The sequence below is a fragment of the Camelina sativa genome, chromosome 17 (assembly GCF_030686135.1).
Source record: "Camelina sativa cultivar CO46 ecotype springtype chromosome 17, ASM3068613v1".
NCBI lineage: Eukaryota > Viridiplantae > Streptophyta > Magnoliopsida > Brassicales > Brassicaceae > Camelina > Camelina sativa.
In genome coordinates, this window is record NC_141896.1 from 6,846,338 (window position 1) to 6,860,089 (window position 13,752).

The 13,752-nt window shown below is 38.2% G+C and overlaps 4 protein-coding genes and 1 pseudogene across 7 annotated transcripts; all 5 read left to right on the forward strand.

Moving 5' to 3' along the window:
• The first annotated feature begins 185 nt into the window (after positions 1-185).
• On the forward strand, positions 186-1,720 carry LOC104755905 (putative CCR4-associated factor 1 homolog 2). Its single transcript, XM_010478390.3, has 2 exons — positions 186-518; positions 662-1,720. Exon 2 carries the CDS (start codon positions 821-823, stop codon positions 1,688-1,690), a length of 870 nt encoding a protein of 289 aa, XP_010476692.1. The 5' UTR covers positions 186-518; positions 662-820; the 3' UTR covers positions 1,691-1,720.
• A 511-nt stretch (positions 1,721-2,231) lies between these two features.
• Positions 2,232-3,872, forward strand: LOC104755906 (small ribosomal subunit protein eS12z). Of its 3 annotated transcripts, none has more exons than XM_010478392.3 (5): positions 2,232-2,370; positions 2,526-2,593; positions 2,893-3,190; positions 3,318-3,383; positions 3,501-3,872. In XM_010478392.3, exons 2-5 carry the CDS (start codon positions 2,586-2,588, stop codon positions 3,558-3,560), a joined length of 432 nt encoding a protein of 143 aa, XP_010476694.1. In that variant the 5' UTR covers positions 2,232-2,370; positions 2,526-2,585; the 3' UTR covers positions 3,561-3,872. The 3 variants fall into 3 exon arrangements, with proteins under 3 accessions (XP_010476694.1, XP_010476695.1, XP_010476693.1); XM_010478393.3 differs by having other exon boundaries at positions 2,289-2,429; XM_010478391.3 differs by having other exon boundaries at positions 2,289-2,415.
• Positions 3,873-4,026: 154 nt separating this feature from the next.
• LOC104759245 (uncharacterized) lies at positions 4,027-7,874 on the forward strand. Its single transcript, XM_087497224.1, has 10 exons — positions 4,027-4,281; positions 4,641-4,844; positions 4,963-5,145; positions 5,255-5,381; positions 5,464-5,709; positions 5,865-6,101; positions 6,215-7,164; positions 7,279-7,328; positions 7,443-7,509; positions 7,630-7,874. The coding sequence occupies exons 3-8, from the start codon at positions 5,117-5,119 to the stop codon at positions 7,307-7,309; spliced, it is 1,620 nt and encodes a 539-aa protein (XP_087353350.1). The 5' UTR covers positions 4,027-4,281; positions 4,641-4,844; positions 4,963-5,116; the 3' UTR covers positions 7,310-7,328; positions 7,443-7,509; positions 7,630-7,874.
• On the forward strand, positions 4,209-5,103 carry LOC147923376 (sister chromatid cohesion protein PDS5 homolog E pseudogene; annotated as a pseudogene).
• A 10-nt stretch (positions 7,875-7,884) lies between the features above and the next one.
• On the forward strand, positions 7,885-13,454 carry LOC104755907 (sister chromatid cohesion protein PDS5 homolog E). Of its 2 annotated transcripts, none has more exons than XM_087497219.1 (14): positions 7,885-8,904; positions 9,202-9,405; positions 9,512-9,693; positions 9,815-9,941; positions 10,024-10,221; positions 10,336-10,386; positions 10,476-11,258; positions 11,340-11,429; positions 11,515-11,588; positions 11,706-11,757; positions 11,849-11,914; positions 12,043-12,077; positions 12,174-12,248; positions 12,330-13,454. In XM_087497219.1, the coding sequence occupies exons 1-14, from the start codon at positions 8,797-8,799 to the stop codon at positions 13,228-13,230; spliced, it is 2,946 nt and encodes a 981-aa protein (XP_087353345.1). In that variant the 5' UTR covers positions 7,885-8,796; the 3' UTR covers positions 13,231-13,454. The 2 variants fall into 2 exon arrangements, with proteins under 2 accessions (XP_087353345.1, XP_010476696.2); XM_010478394.3 differs by having other exon boundaries at positions 10,476-11,255.
• Positions 13,455-13,752: the final 298 nt, after the last annotated feature.

A 13,752-nucleotide genomic window follows, 5' to 3' on the forward strand; every position in this document is an offset into this window, starting at 1 on the left:
GTGGAATTGGCAAGTTATTTTATTTTGCCATGTATAAAAAAACTCAATATTCTGGCAGTAAATGATTTGTTTTTTTTATATAGGTTTCTCAATTGGAAAGAAAATGACAACCCTAATTTAAATTTTTTTAAAACGATTAATTTATTTTTATGCAGAAACAAGAAAATTTGTGGGGAAGAGACAATAAATAGATCCAGAAGAGAAATAAAGAGAGGAGCGTTGGGGAAAAAAAGAAAAGACAAAAAAAAAAAAAAAAAAAAAAGTTAAAAATCGATTTATTTCTTTTTGGGGGCAAGCAGGCAAGGCAGCGTCGTAATTTTTCTTTTTTTTTGATTTATAAATACACATGAAAAATCCTTAATAGTCTCTTCTTCTTCTTCTTCTTCTTCTTCTCCCCAGTTTTGCAGCATCCTCTTCGATAAACCACCAACAACTCCTCTGAAAACCCTAATCTGGAGAATCGCCGCCTTCTCCTGAAAATTATCTATTTCTATTAGCTTCTTCCTTTTGATTCCCAGGTTCGAATCACCACCGCCTTTAAACGTCTTTCTTATATCTCTCTCTCTCTCTCTCCATTTCTGTGTGTTTGCGTTTTGAATCTTCGTCTTCTCTGGGATTGATTGCTCATTTTCTCTATTCGAATTTGATTTTTGTTTTGCAGATTCTGATGAAAACCGGATCGGATCTTTCTCTAGATCCGTTCTAGGTTTTTTCATTTTTCCCTTTTCGATTTCTATCTTTTTCAATCTCTCTTCATCATCCGGATGCTCTTGAAGCGGAGTCATCATCATCATCATCATCATCATAAATCGGCAGAGAAATGTCGCAGGCTCCGAATCCAAAAGAAGAAGACGATGATAATAATACAATCGAAATCCGCGAGGTCTGGTCCCATAACCTCGAAGCAGAGATGGCTCTGATTGAAAAATCAATCGACGACTTCCCTTACGTCGCCATGGACACTGAGTTCCCAGGTATCGTTTGCAAAACCGTGACGACGAATCCAAACCCGAACCCTAAACACTACGAGTACAACTACGGGACCTTGAAGACGAACGTGAACATGCTCAAGCTGATTCAGCTCGGTCTCACGTTATCAGACGAGCGAGGGAACTTACCAACCTGTGGAACCAACAACAAACAATGCATCTGGCAATTCAATTTCAGAGAGTTCAATCTCAAATCCGACATGTTCGCAATGGACTCAATCAACCTCTTACGCGGCTCAAACATCGATTTCGAGAAGAACAACGAGTGCGGCGTCGATTCGAAACGATTCGCTGAGCTTCTAATGGGTTCGGGTGTAGTGCTTAACGATAAGATACAGTGGGTGACGTTTCACTGCGGATACGATTTTGGATATTTGCTTAAACTCTTGTCAGGGAAAGATTTGCCTGAGGAGAAATCGGAGTTCTTCGATCAGGTTACGAGCTATTTCCCTGTAGTGTACGATATCAAATACTTGATGGGGTTCTGCGCACCGTTATACGGAGGGTTGGAGAGAGTAGCGGATATACTTGGTGTGAAACGGGTTGGGATTTCTCATCAGGCTGGTTCGGATAGCTTGTTAACGTTGCGTGCTTTCAACAAGATGAAAGAGATGTTCTTCACTGGTTCCTTGGATAGATATTCTGGTTTTTTGTATGGATTAGATAATCCTCAGCTCCTCCTCGCCGGATCCAAAAAATAAAAAAAAAACTATAAAAAAAAAATTAAAACTGTTTGGTGTCTTTTTGCTTTGGTTAGGCTGCTTTAGGCGTTAATGAGAATTACAATTAGGTGTTAATTAGAGCGAATATGATGATGATGATGCACAAGAATTTAAGTCAAGAGCCGTTTAAAATTTATCCGTAATCTTATTAGTAAAAATTATGTATTTACTGTTTGGTTAAGAGAGTTTGATTGATATGGTGAAATGATTCCGTAGTTTTCTTATCAATCATACCTTTTTTTTTTTCTTTCTAAAATTGCGTTATAGATTCCGCGATACTAATGACACATATAACCAAAAGAAATAAATCAGGGGGCGTTACACAAGTTGGTTTTTTTAATCTACAACGAAAGAAGAAAAAAAACGAAACACTTTGATTTTTAATGATTCCACTAATCCACGTTGCTGTCAACCCCTAAACTCGTGTAAGACAGTTTCATATAGTGGGAGAGAAGAAGGTAGATAAACAATAATTTTAAAACGACGTCGTTAACAAAGCCAACTGATAGGCCCGGTCCAAGCCCAACATACGGTCATCGACGATCCGTTAAAGGATCGGTCATTTTGTGGTGAAATTAGGGTTTTAGTAAAGAGAGCATATAAATTTGTTACAAATTCATTTCACATCCTTTCCGCTGCTGCCGTCTTCGTCTCCTGAAGTCAGTGTTTCAGCTCCTCAAACGCTCTTACGATCTTACCTTTTTGTAATCTTGGCTATGTATTTTTTTTACGGTTGTTGAGCTTTGTTTGTTGTCCCCCGTCGATTTTGCTCCGTTTGTTGATTCCGATTTTGCTTGCTCTTTTGTATTGGCAGATAACAAAAGGACTTCTGTTTTTTTTTTTCCGGTCGTTAAACAACAATCAAAGAGAAAACATGTCAGGGTAAGCTTAGTTATACTGTGTTCTTTCCTGCATTCTTAAATCTCCGTTGTCAATGTTCAAAATAACTGATTCATCAACATTTCCTATACTTGGTTTTATCTATATTTCTGTTAATTTTGTTTATTGCATTGTTGATGTTGATGAATGTTCCTGTCGATTGTTGATACTTTTATGATCTCTCTTGTGCTGTTTTATGATCCGTTCTAGGTTTTATGATTGATCTGAATTTTTAATCTCAATCTGTTCCATCGATATGTGATTGTTGCTCTGTCTAAATTTTGATTCTTTCCTTATAACAGTGATGAAGCTGCCCCAGCTGTTGTTCCTCCCGTTGCTGAGCCAGCGGCAATCCCAGAGGACATGGACGTAAACACTGCATTGGAGTTGACTCTAAGGAAAGCTCGTGCTCACGGTGGTGTTGTTCGTGGTCTTCATGAGTGTGCTAAGCTTATTGAGAAGCGTGTGGCTCAGCTTTGTGTCTTGGCTGAAGACTGCAACCAGCCTGATTACGTTAAGCTTGTGAAAGCTCTTTGTGCTGATCACAACATCAATTTGCTTACCGTTCCAAGTGCCAAGACCCTCGGCGAATGGGCTGGTGTAAGTTTATTATTATTACCTACTCTTCCTTTATATACCTTACTTACTAAAGCTCGATTTTGTTCCAAATGAGTGTTTGGTTTTTCAACAACGAATTGAATCTTTTTTGATGTTGTTGTTTTTGCAGCTCTGCAAGATTGATTCTGAGGGAAATGCCAGGAAGGTTGTTGGATGCTCATGTCTTGTTGTCAAGGTAAATAGTAGTCTTTATGCCTCTACTCGTGTATCCGATAGATCATGTAGTTTATAGGATTTGTTGATTATCGTCCCTTGTCTTTCACTAAATGCGTTTGTGTGATTTTCATGTCAGGACTACGGCGAGGAGACCACTGCTCTCAATATCGTCAAGAAGCATATTGAATCTCAATAAATTTTATGAAGCTTCTCTAAACTCGAATTTCCAGATGCTTTTTCATCCCAAAATGCTGTTTTCTCTTGGTTTTGATATTTTAATATTTTAGCGGACAGCTGTTGAGATTTGTTTGGAACATGGTCAAGTTTTGTTGTTATCCTAGTCTCTGCTCTTCCAAAGGCCAAATTTGGCTTTAGATTTTATAATTTTGGCTCACTTTTATCATAAAATAAAAATGTTTAAAAAATTGCTGATATAACCTATAGGTACTGAAAGTTACAAGTGTGATGGTAGAAAATAAAAAGTTGCTTCCCTGATGGTAGTTTAATTCTTCGTGGTTTTATTAATTGAGATTTGTTTGTTTTTCAATCTAGAGAATACAGAATCTAGATCTTAAAGCATTCAAAATCTATTTTTGTAATAATTAGCAGGATAATATTTCAGTCTATTCAAGATAAGTTTATTCATCCTCTTTGGCGTCTATTTTCATATTTTGTGTTCTATATCGTCGTCAATTACAAAGAACCTTTGGTTTTTTAGTTTTTACGATTTACACGAATTCAAAAAGCACTTGGAAATTTTCAATCTTTTCTCCGGAAGAAGGGCGGGAAGAGACGTATTCAAGCTTGGCACCACCACCGATTAATCGTTCTTGAAATTTCCAGAATGTCTTTTTTCCCCAAAGAGACCAAGCTCCTCGAGGCTGCAGACAATCTAGGCTACTCTCAATCTTCTCGATGTACGAATCCTTCTCACCCCTCTCTCTCGAGATTCTCTTGGTTTTGTAACGTTTCCTCGATAAATTGGTTTCTTTTGTTGCTTTCGTTCGTGAGTTTGGTTGAAATTTCTCTGTTTTTGGGGGGGGGGGCTTAGGTTATAGTAAACGATTAGGGTTTCTCGTTTCTTAAAACATAAGGAAAATTCAATTTCTGCTGTTCTGTTCAATGTTCATTAGTTATTTTGTAGCGTTTACTGAGACATTTTGGGGGTAAAGGTGAAACCTTTTTAGGGTTCTATTGCTGCTTTCAAATCCCTAGGGGAATTTTTTTCTCTGCGATTTATGTTCAACCATCTGATTTTTGATGCCTCTGTGTGTAGGATGTCCAGTCTCTGCTCGGCACTGTCGAGCAAGATGCTCCTCTTTCTGTAGAAAGAGCCCTTTTTTCAACCACGACGGCTTTGGTATCTGCTGATCTCTTAAGAAACCCCGATTCTGATGTTAGGGTTTCTGTTGCCTCTTGCTTGGCTGAAATTATGAGGATTAATGCTCCACTGACCCCTTATCCCGATGTCCAAATGAAGGTTGGTTTACCTTTTAATCCACTAGTTGTGTGTACCTTTTGATTCCAGTAAAACTGGTCTCTTCTTTCCAAATATTCTCTCATGAGGCCATTGGCTTTGCTTCTAATTTGACTTGCAGGAGGTTTTTCAGATGACAGTAGAAGCATTTGATAAACTAGCTGATGCTTCCAGTCGCAGTTACAGGAAAGCTGAGGCTGTTCTTGAGACTTTTGCAAAGGTCAGATCTTCCTTAGTTATGCTGGACTTAGGAGTGCGATGATCTTGTCCTAGATATGTTTCGACGGTTCTTGAAAGTCATAAGGTAGGTGTACAAAGCTCAATTAACTCTTAGTTACTTCATATGTAACTGGCTTCAGGGGGTATTCACGTTTGGCATATGTTGATGTTTTTTCTTTTGTGCATCTGTTTAGGCTGGATCATCCTCGACTGGTCCTTCTCTCAATGGAAACGATTATGATCACAGTTATAGATGAAAGTGATGAAATACCCATGGATTTGCTCGAGACTCTCTTAAACTCTGTCAAAAAGGAAAGCCGGGTAAGTTTTCCCCAGCTGAGGTTAGATTCTCCCATATTTTATATACACTTGAGGTTTAATTTGTCTGATTGACTTGCCTTAGGATGTCTCACCAGCGGCTTCCACGCTTGTGGAGAAGGTTCTCAGTAGTTGTGCCCGTAAGCTTCAGCCTTGCATCATCGAAGCTTTGAAGTCCACAGGGACCAGCTTGGACATTTATTCTCCACTAGTTTCATCAATTTGCCAAAGCGAATCTGCCATTACTCAAGGGCACAGTGATGTTAATTATTCTCCACTAGTACCAGGTCTCGAAGAAGAAGCCGAAGTAGTGGGAGGAGGCACATCTAAGGTATTTATTATTATTTTTGGCGATCGATTGTAATTTGTATGTATTTGATTGGGTTCTTAATTAGGTGTTAGAAGATTTCTCGTTCCTGTCCAAAAAAAAAAAAAAAACCTAACAACTTTCTAATTCTTACTCTTCCTGCCTTGTTGTATCATCAGATCACCTGTGTCTACCGTAGGGTAAAGAAAAAGAATGCGCCTTGGGAAACAAATGATGAAGAGCCTGTTATACTTGAAACAGGCAATCCAGGTAGAGTCGACAACCGGAAACCTCTGGTGCAGTTGTTGGACTTCCGGAGTTCATCTGAACAATGGGGCCCTGTTTTGCGCCACTTGTATGAAGAAGAAGCAGAGGAAGAAGATGTGGATTACCTTCGCCAAAGAGACGATAGTCAGGTACGTAACCCCCTGCGATATTATTTATTTATTTATATTTTTGTTTAACACACACACAACCCCCTGCGACATTGTAATATTTGTTTTTTTTTTTTTTTTTGGATTGGGTTTAGGGTTTCGATTTCGATCCTGACGTTCGTATCCCACTTATTCACGGAATCTCACCATTTTATTTTACCGAAGAAGAACAACCACCTACCGAAATGGTTCTCTACGGCCGGTTGGGAGTTCATTGGTTCAACTTTGAGAATAATAGGAACTTGGAGTTCATACGCATACCTAAACTGAATACCGAACATCCCTTTTCTACGACTTACTATATTACTGTCGACGTTAAAGATGTTGATGCTGCTGCTGCTGATCATTCTCTCACTTTGCAAACTATGGTCAGAAGACCTCTCATTCCCGGGTTTAAGCTCTTCATGGAACGCTGCCGAATCAAACCCACAACAGTGGAAAGAGATACTGCATTAAACTACTTCCATAGTTTTGTGCTAGATAAGTTTTACCGAGGACCTATGCCTGCTTTTTCGTCGGAACCACCAGCTTCTGGTGATGATGCTATGAGATTCTACGAGGTTCCGAAAACGGACATTGATAAAATTGATTGGCTTCTTCTGTATGCCGAGTTTTCACTTTATGCTGGATCTCATTCTTTTCTGCCAAAGGACATTGAGATGAAGAAGGTACTTGTGGAAACCCTAGAAACTCATGCTGACACGTCTCAGAAGCTCAAGTCTATGAATGCTATCTTCCACATCAGCTTCAGGGCCAACAGTTGCGACTACATAACTGTAGTAAGGAGAACTATTGATGGGGTTGAAGGACATATGTTCCTCGAAGTCGGTTGCCGCAAAAAAAACCTGAGATTGCTTCTCTCGACAAGTTCCTTCAAGAGAGGATCAAAGTTGGTCGTAAAGCCCGGTGGTGCACTCTGTTACAATGGTTCGTCTAGCTTATCGTATGGTTCTCTATCTATGATCTTTGTATTTTGTGCTCTATCGTGTCAAAGCGAATCTGCCATTACTCAAGGGCACAGTGATGTTAAGGCCAAAGAAATGAGGTATTCTTTATGTTTTAAGCTCTTGGTTTGATTGATAGTTGTGTGATATAATCTTGAAATTTGCAACTGCCAACAGTGCGTATCAAGCTTCTCATATCTTTTTCAATTTTTCAGGCAGATGAAAAGATATCAGAAGAACAAGTAGTTTAAGTGATTCATTAGAGGTACTGTATTTGAAAGGCTTTTTCATCAATATGCTAAAGCTCTGTTGTGCTCCAAATGAATGTTTGGTTTTTCGACAACGAATTGAATCTTTTTTGATGTTGTTGTTTTTGCAGCTCTGCAAGATTGAATCTGAGTGAAATGCCAGGAAGGTTGTTTGGATGCTCATGTCTTGTTGTCAAGGTAAATAAACGTCTTTTCACTTTTAACTCGTGTATCCTATGAATCATATATAATTGATAGGATTCATTGGTAACAGTACCTAGTCTTCCACTTAATGCGTTTATGTGAATTTCTTGTCAGGACTACGGCGAGGAGACGACTGCTCTCAATATCGTCAAGAAGTATATTGAATCTCAATAAATTTTATGAAGCTTCTCTAAACTCGAATTTCCAGATGCTTTTTCATCCCAAAATGCTGTTTTCTCTTGGTTTTGATATTTTAATATTTTAGCGGACAGCTGTTGAGATTTGTTTGGACGTTGGAACATTGTCAAGTTTTGTTGTTATCCTCCTAGGCTCTGCTCTTCCAAAGGCCAAATTTCCTTTAGATTTTTTTTTTTTTTTTTTTTTTTTTTGGCTCAATTTTATCATAAAATAAAATGTTTAAAATTTTGCAGATACAATATAACGACGATAGCCTTATACTATATAGGCCTTTTAGGTACTGAAAAGTGAAATATGATCAGTTAAAAAATTACTTCACTGATTGTAGTTTATATAGCCTTGTGGATTTTTAAATTGACAATTGAGATTTCTTTGTTTTCTATATCTATACAGAATCTATCTCTTAAAGGCAAGTGTTTAATCCTTTAAAGGATTCAGAATATATTTTTGTAACAATTAACAGGATATTATTTCAGTCCTTTAAGGTCAATTATTTATTTTATTCATCCTTATTGGCTCTGTGTTCTATATCGCCGTCAATATAAAGGAACCTATGGTTTTTAGTTTTTACGATTTACACGAATACAAAAACACTTGGAAATTTTCAATTTTTTTGAAGTGAAAAGCTCCGGAAGAAGGGCGGGAAGAGACGAATCCAACAAAGCTTGGCACCACCACCGATTAATCATTCTGGTAATCTGGTATTATTAGAGCAACAACTAACTAGTCTCTTAGTATATATGAATAAAATCAAAATTTTGTCTCTGACATAATTGATTTATTTTATTTTAATTGTCAACACTGACATAATCGAGTTTAAAGACTAGCGTTTTTGTTTTGTTTGGTTATGAGTTAATAATAATCTTCTCAGCTAGAGAGAGCAGTTCTTGCATGTTTCCAACACCGCGCATTTAAAAGGCGCAAAGTTGTCATTTTTATTTTTTTCCCTTTGCTCCAACCCTTTGGATTTTTAGAGGCTCTCTCCAAAAGACACAGTCTTTTTTATTTTCTTTTCCCTTTCAATTCGGGGAATGTTTCTTTGTTTTCTAGGGTTTTGAAATCTCCAGAAGAACAAAACCAAAGATGGGTCCTTTTGTCGGAGAGACCAAGCTCTCTAAAGCACTCCTCGAGGCTGCAGACAATCTCGTCAAGCCTCATTCCTCAACTGATGCGACTCTCCGTCTTCTCGATGTACGATTCCTTCTCACTCTCTCTCGAGATTCTCTGGTTTTTGTTGTTTTCGTTCATGAGTTTGGTGAAATTTCTCTGTTTTGGGGGGCTTAGATTATAGGATACGATTAGGGTTTCTGATTTCTGCTGTCTTGTTCGATGTTCGTTAGTGATTTTGTAGCGTTTCCTGAGATATTTTGGGATAAAAGGTGAAATCTTTCTTAGGGTTCTATTGCTGCTTTCAAATCCCTAAGCGAATTTTTTTTTATCTGCGATTTATGTTCAATCATCTGATTTTTTGATGCCTCTTGTGTGTAGAGTGTTGAGTCTCTGCTCGCCACTGTCGAGCAAGATGCTACTGTATCATTACTAAATGACCTAAAACCATCCATGGCAGCTTTGGTATCTGCTGATCTCTTGAGAAATCCTGATTCTGATGTTAGGGTTTCTGTTGTCTCTTGCTTGACTGAAATTATGAGGATTACTGCTCCAGATGCCCCTTATGACGATGACCAGATGAAGGTTGATATACCTCTGATCCACAAGTTGTGTACCTTTTTGGATTCCAGTAAAATGCTTATTTCAAATATTCTCATGAGGCCATTGGCTTTGCTTATTTGACTTGCAGGAGATTTTTGAGGTGACAATAGAAGCATTTGATAAACTAGCTGATTCTACCAGTCGTAGTTACAGGAAAGCTGAGGTTGTTCTTGAGACTGTTGCAAAGGTCAGATCTTCCTTAGTTATGTTGGACTTGGAGTGCGATGATCTTGTCCTAGATATGTTTCGACGGTTCCTGAAAATTATAAGGTAGGTGTAGATCCTGTTATCACAAAGCTCAATTAACTCTTAGGTACTTCATATGAAACTGGCTTCAGGGGGTATTCACGTTTGGCATATGTTGATGTTTTTCTTTTGTGCATCTGTTTAGGCTGGGTCATCCTCTACTGGTGCTTCTCTCAATGGAAACGATTATGATCACAGTTATAGATGAAAGTGAAGAAGTACCCATGGATTTGCTCGAGGTTCTCTTAAATTCTGTCAAAAAGGAAAGCCTGGTAAGTTTTCCCCAGTTGAGGTTAGATTTTCCAAGGTTTTATATACACTTGAGGTTTAATTTGTCTGATTGACATGCCTTAGGATGTCTCACCAGCGGCTTCCACGCTTGTGGAGAAGGTTCTTAGTAGTTGTGCCCGTAAGCTTCAGCCTTGCATCATGGAAGCTTTGAAGTCCACAGGGACTAGCTTGGACATGTATTCTCCAGTAGTTTCATTAATATGCCAAAGCGAATCTGCCATTTCTCAAGGGCACAGTGATGTTAAGGCCAAAGAAAATGAGGTATTCTTTATGTTCTGAGCTCTTGGTTTGATTGATAGTTGTGTGGTATAATCTTGAAGTTTGCAACTGCCAACGGTGCGTATCAAGCTTCTTCTATCTTTTTCAAATTTTCAGGCAGATGAAAAGATATCAGAAGAACAAGTAGTTCCAAGTGATTCATTAGAGGTACTGTATTTGAAAGGCTTTTTCATTGCAAGTGTTCAGCTTCACGTTGTTTGTTGCTTAACCAATGTCTTCTTAATCTGTTGAATTAGGTCAAATTGAATTTGGGGGTTTCTCGCAAGGGAAATAGATCCAAGAGAACTGCTAGAGGTGGAACTCGTCGGGCCAATGGAGATGACAAAGTAATAACTGGAAATGAAGGGCAGTCCGAGAGTACAGATGCAGAGACTACATCAGGTTCTGAAAGGAAGAGAGGGCGGAAACCCAATTCTCTGATGAATCCTGAGGAAGGCTATTCATTTAAGACGTCTTCAAGCAAGAAGGTGGTGCAGGAAAAAAAACTCAAGGATTCATCACTTGCGAAGGTTGCTGCCAAGAAAGCAACTTCACCTACTAAAGTTGGTCAAACAAATCAGACGGGGTCACGTAAACGAAGCCGAACAAAGATGGAAGAGACAAATCATGATGTAGATTCCTTAGCTACACCACCATCAAAGAAACAGATTGTGAAGAAAGATAATCCTGAAGAAGAAGATTTGATGGAATCTGACCTTGAAAAACCTGAAGATCGCATTAAGTCTGGTAGGTCAAGTAAAAAGGAGAAAGCACAGAATGGTTTAGCAAAAACATCTGCAAAGAAGCCTCTTGCAGACACTAAGATGGTAAAGCACAGTGGCAAAAACTCAGTCCTTTCAGATGCTAAGAAGAAGACTTCAAAAGGTGCAAGCATGAATAAATCAGTCAGTTCAGATGCTAAGAAAAAGACTTCAGAAGGTGCAAGCATGAAAAAATCAGTCCATTCAGATTCTAAGAAAAAAAATTCAGAAGGTGCAAGCATGGATACGCCTGTACCCCGATCATCAAAGAGCAAGGTAGCAAGTTTTATGAACCATGATTTCTCTTATCAGTATATAATATCCTAGAACATCCTTACTTACAATGTGATAACCGTGCAGAAGGATTCTTGTGCAACGACGCCTTTTACCAAAAAATCTGAACAAACTCCTAAGAGCCATCTCAAGAGGAAACAGACAGCAGGAGGAGTGGTATGAAATTACTTGCTTTCTCTGTCCATGCTATGAGGTATTGACTTGTCACCTGTATTCATATTGTATAGATTTCTCTTTTCAGGAGCCCGATACAAATGAGCTTGGTGAGGAAATGGTTAATAAGAAAGTTAATGTCTGGTGGCCACTCGACAAGGCGTAAGTTTATTGTAAAACTTGCTTACTTCATATTTTTGATACTGTAATATGAATGGTAGCAAACTTTTTTTTTTTGGGGACGAAATGGTACCAACCTCACCATTTATGTGTACACAGATTTTATGAAGGTGTGATAAGTTCCTATTGTAGTCTTAAGAAGATGCATCAAGTGAGTTAGCTTCTCTATTTGCTTATTTGAATTCTCTCTTTGCTACATAATTGTTTAATATAGACTTTTTCCATTGCTGGTCTCGTTGCAGGTGAAATATTTAGATGGGGATGTAGAAGAGCTTAATCTCAAAGTGGAACGTTATGAGATAATCCAGGTTAATTCTTCAGCCAGTGTGAAAAATTCTTACATTGAGATTCTCTTTGTTTATTCTCCATTGTTTATTTTTCCCAAAACATCTTATAGATATATGTAACTGATTTACCCCAAAATGTTTTTAAGCAGGATATTGATGAGGAGTCTACTCCTTTAATTAAAATGTAAGTGAAACTTTCAAAGTTTTGTGATAACCCACAATTTTAACTTTAGTATAGCTTGGTATCGTTTTAGTCTTGAGTTTTTGCTGTTATGTGCAGTATACAAAGGCAGAAAGCCAAGAAGAGCAAAAATGTGTCGAAGAATGTGGAACCAAATAGTTCTCCAGAAGTCGGGTATGAAACTTTATAATAATTAATATTATTGTTATTGGAAGATTTGATCTTTGAATGAGTGGTTTACAAATATGGATATAGATCCTCTACGCAAGAGATGAAGGGGAAAGACTCGGTAACAGACTCCACTAAGCAAGCGAAAAGAACCAAAGGTGCACTTAAGGCTGTAAGCAATGAACCAGAAAGCACTGAAGGGAAAAACTGTAAATCGTTGAATGACCTGAATGGTGAACCTGATAGAACAAAAAGCAGGACTGACAAAAAGCAGAAGGTGACTCTAGCTATGCACCGGGAGAGTCAAAAAGATTGTGATGATAAGGAAGACCCCAAAACTAAAGGTGAAGACGGTCTGAAATTGGGGGAAGAATCAGATGCAGAGCCTGATGCTATGGAAGAAGACCAACAACTGCCTGAGATTCAAAATGCAGAAACCAAAACTGATGGAGAAGAGGAAAAATCTGCAAAAGAGCCAAATGAGGAACCTGACACTGATGGAAAAGATGGTAACTCGCTGAAGGAGCCAAATGCAGAGCCCAAAACTAATGGAGAAGAGCAGGAGGCAGCAAAAGAGCCAATTGCGGAAACCAAAACTGATGGGGAAGAGCACAAGGTAGCAAAAGAGACAAATGCAGAACTTGAAACTGATGAGAAAGAGCAAGAGTCAGTGAAAGAGACGCATGTTGAACCCACAACTGAGGGAGAAGAGCAAATGTCAGTGAAAGAGCCAAATGCAGAGCCTGAAACCAAGGTAGAAGAGAAAGAGTCAGCCGAAGAGCAAACTGCAGGTACAAAATTGATTGAGAACGAGGATATGTCTGAGGCAAAGGGACAAGAGGTTGATAAAGAAACAAATAGAAGCATTCCTGAGACTGGTAAAGTAGAAAATGAAGCTGAAGAAGATGATCAGAGAGTGAACAAGGAACTGGAAGCAGAGTCTGATAAGGCAGAAGTGAGTACAACCGTGCTTCAGGTTGATCCATGAATCAAGCACATGGTTAGGTAAATGGTAATTCAGGAAAAAAGATTGGTTCTGGTGGTTTAGGTAACAACTTTGGTGTTAATTAAAGCTTTGCTTGTTTAGAGACGAATGGTGGTGTTCTTGTTAGTAGATTCTTCTGACCTATGTCCTGTTATGGAACTAGTTTGATCTTATGTCACCTGGCTAGGAGCATATATATTTATTTATATTTTATATGTTTAGAGACATGCCTATGACTTATGTGTAGGTGTATGAAAAAAGTCGCTATCAGGTTAGATAACACAAACAATGATCGTAGATTCTTCTGTGTTGTCATTTCTGATATTGGACATAAAACTTTGATCATACATAGAAAAGTGCATAAATCTAATCAATCATATAATATTAGACGAAGGAGTAACAACATAACATAAAATTTGTACCAAAAGAATAGTGTATATCACTATATCTTAATCAATCTGTAATTCTCTTTTATTTCCATTGTATACATCATCATCCAGAAATGTATGAGTATGTTGTCTTTAT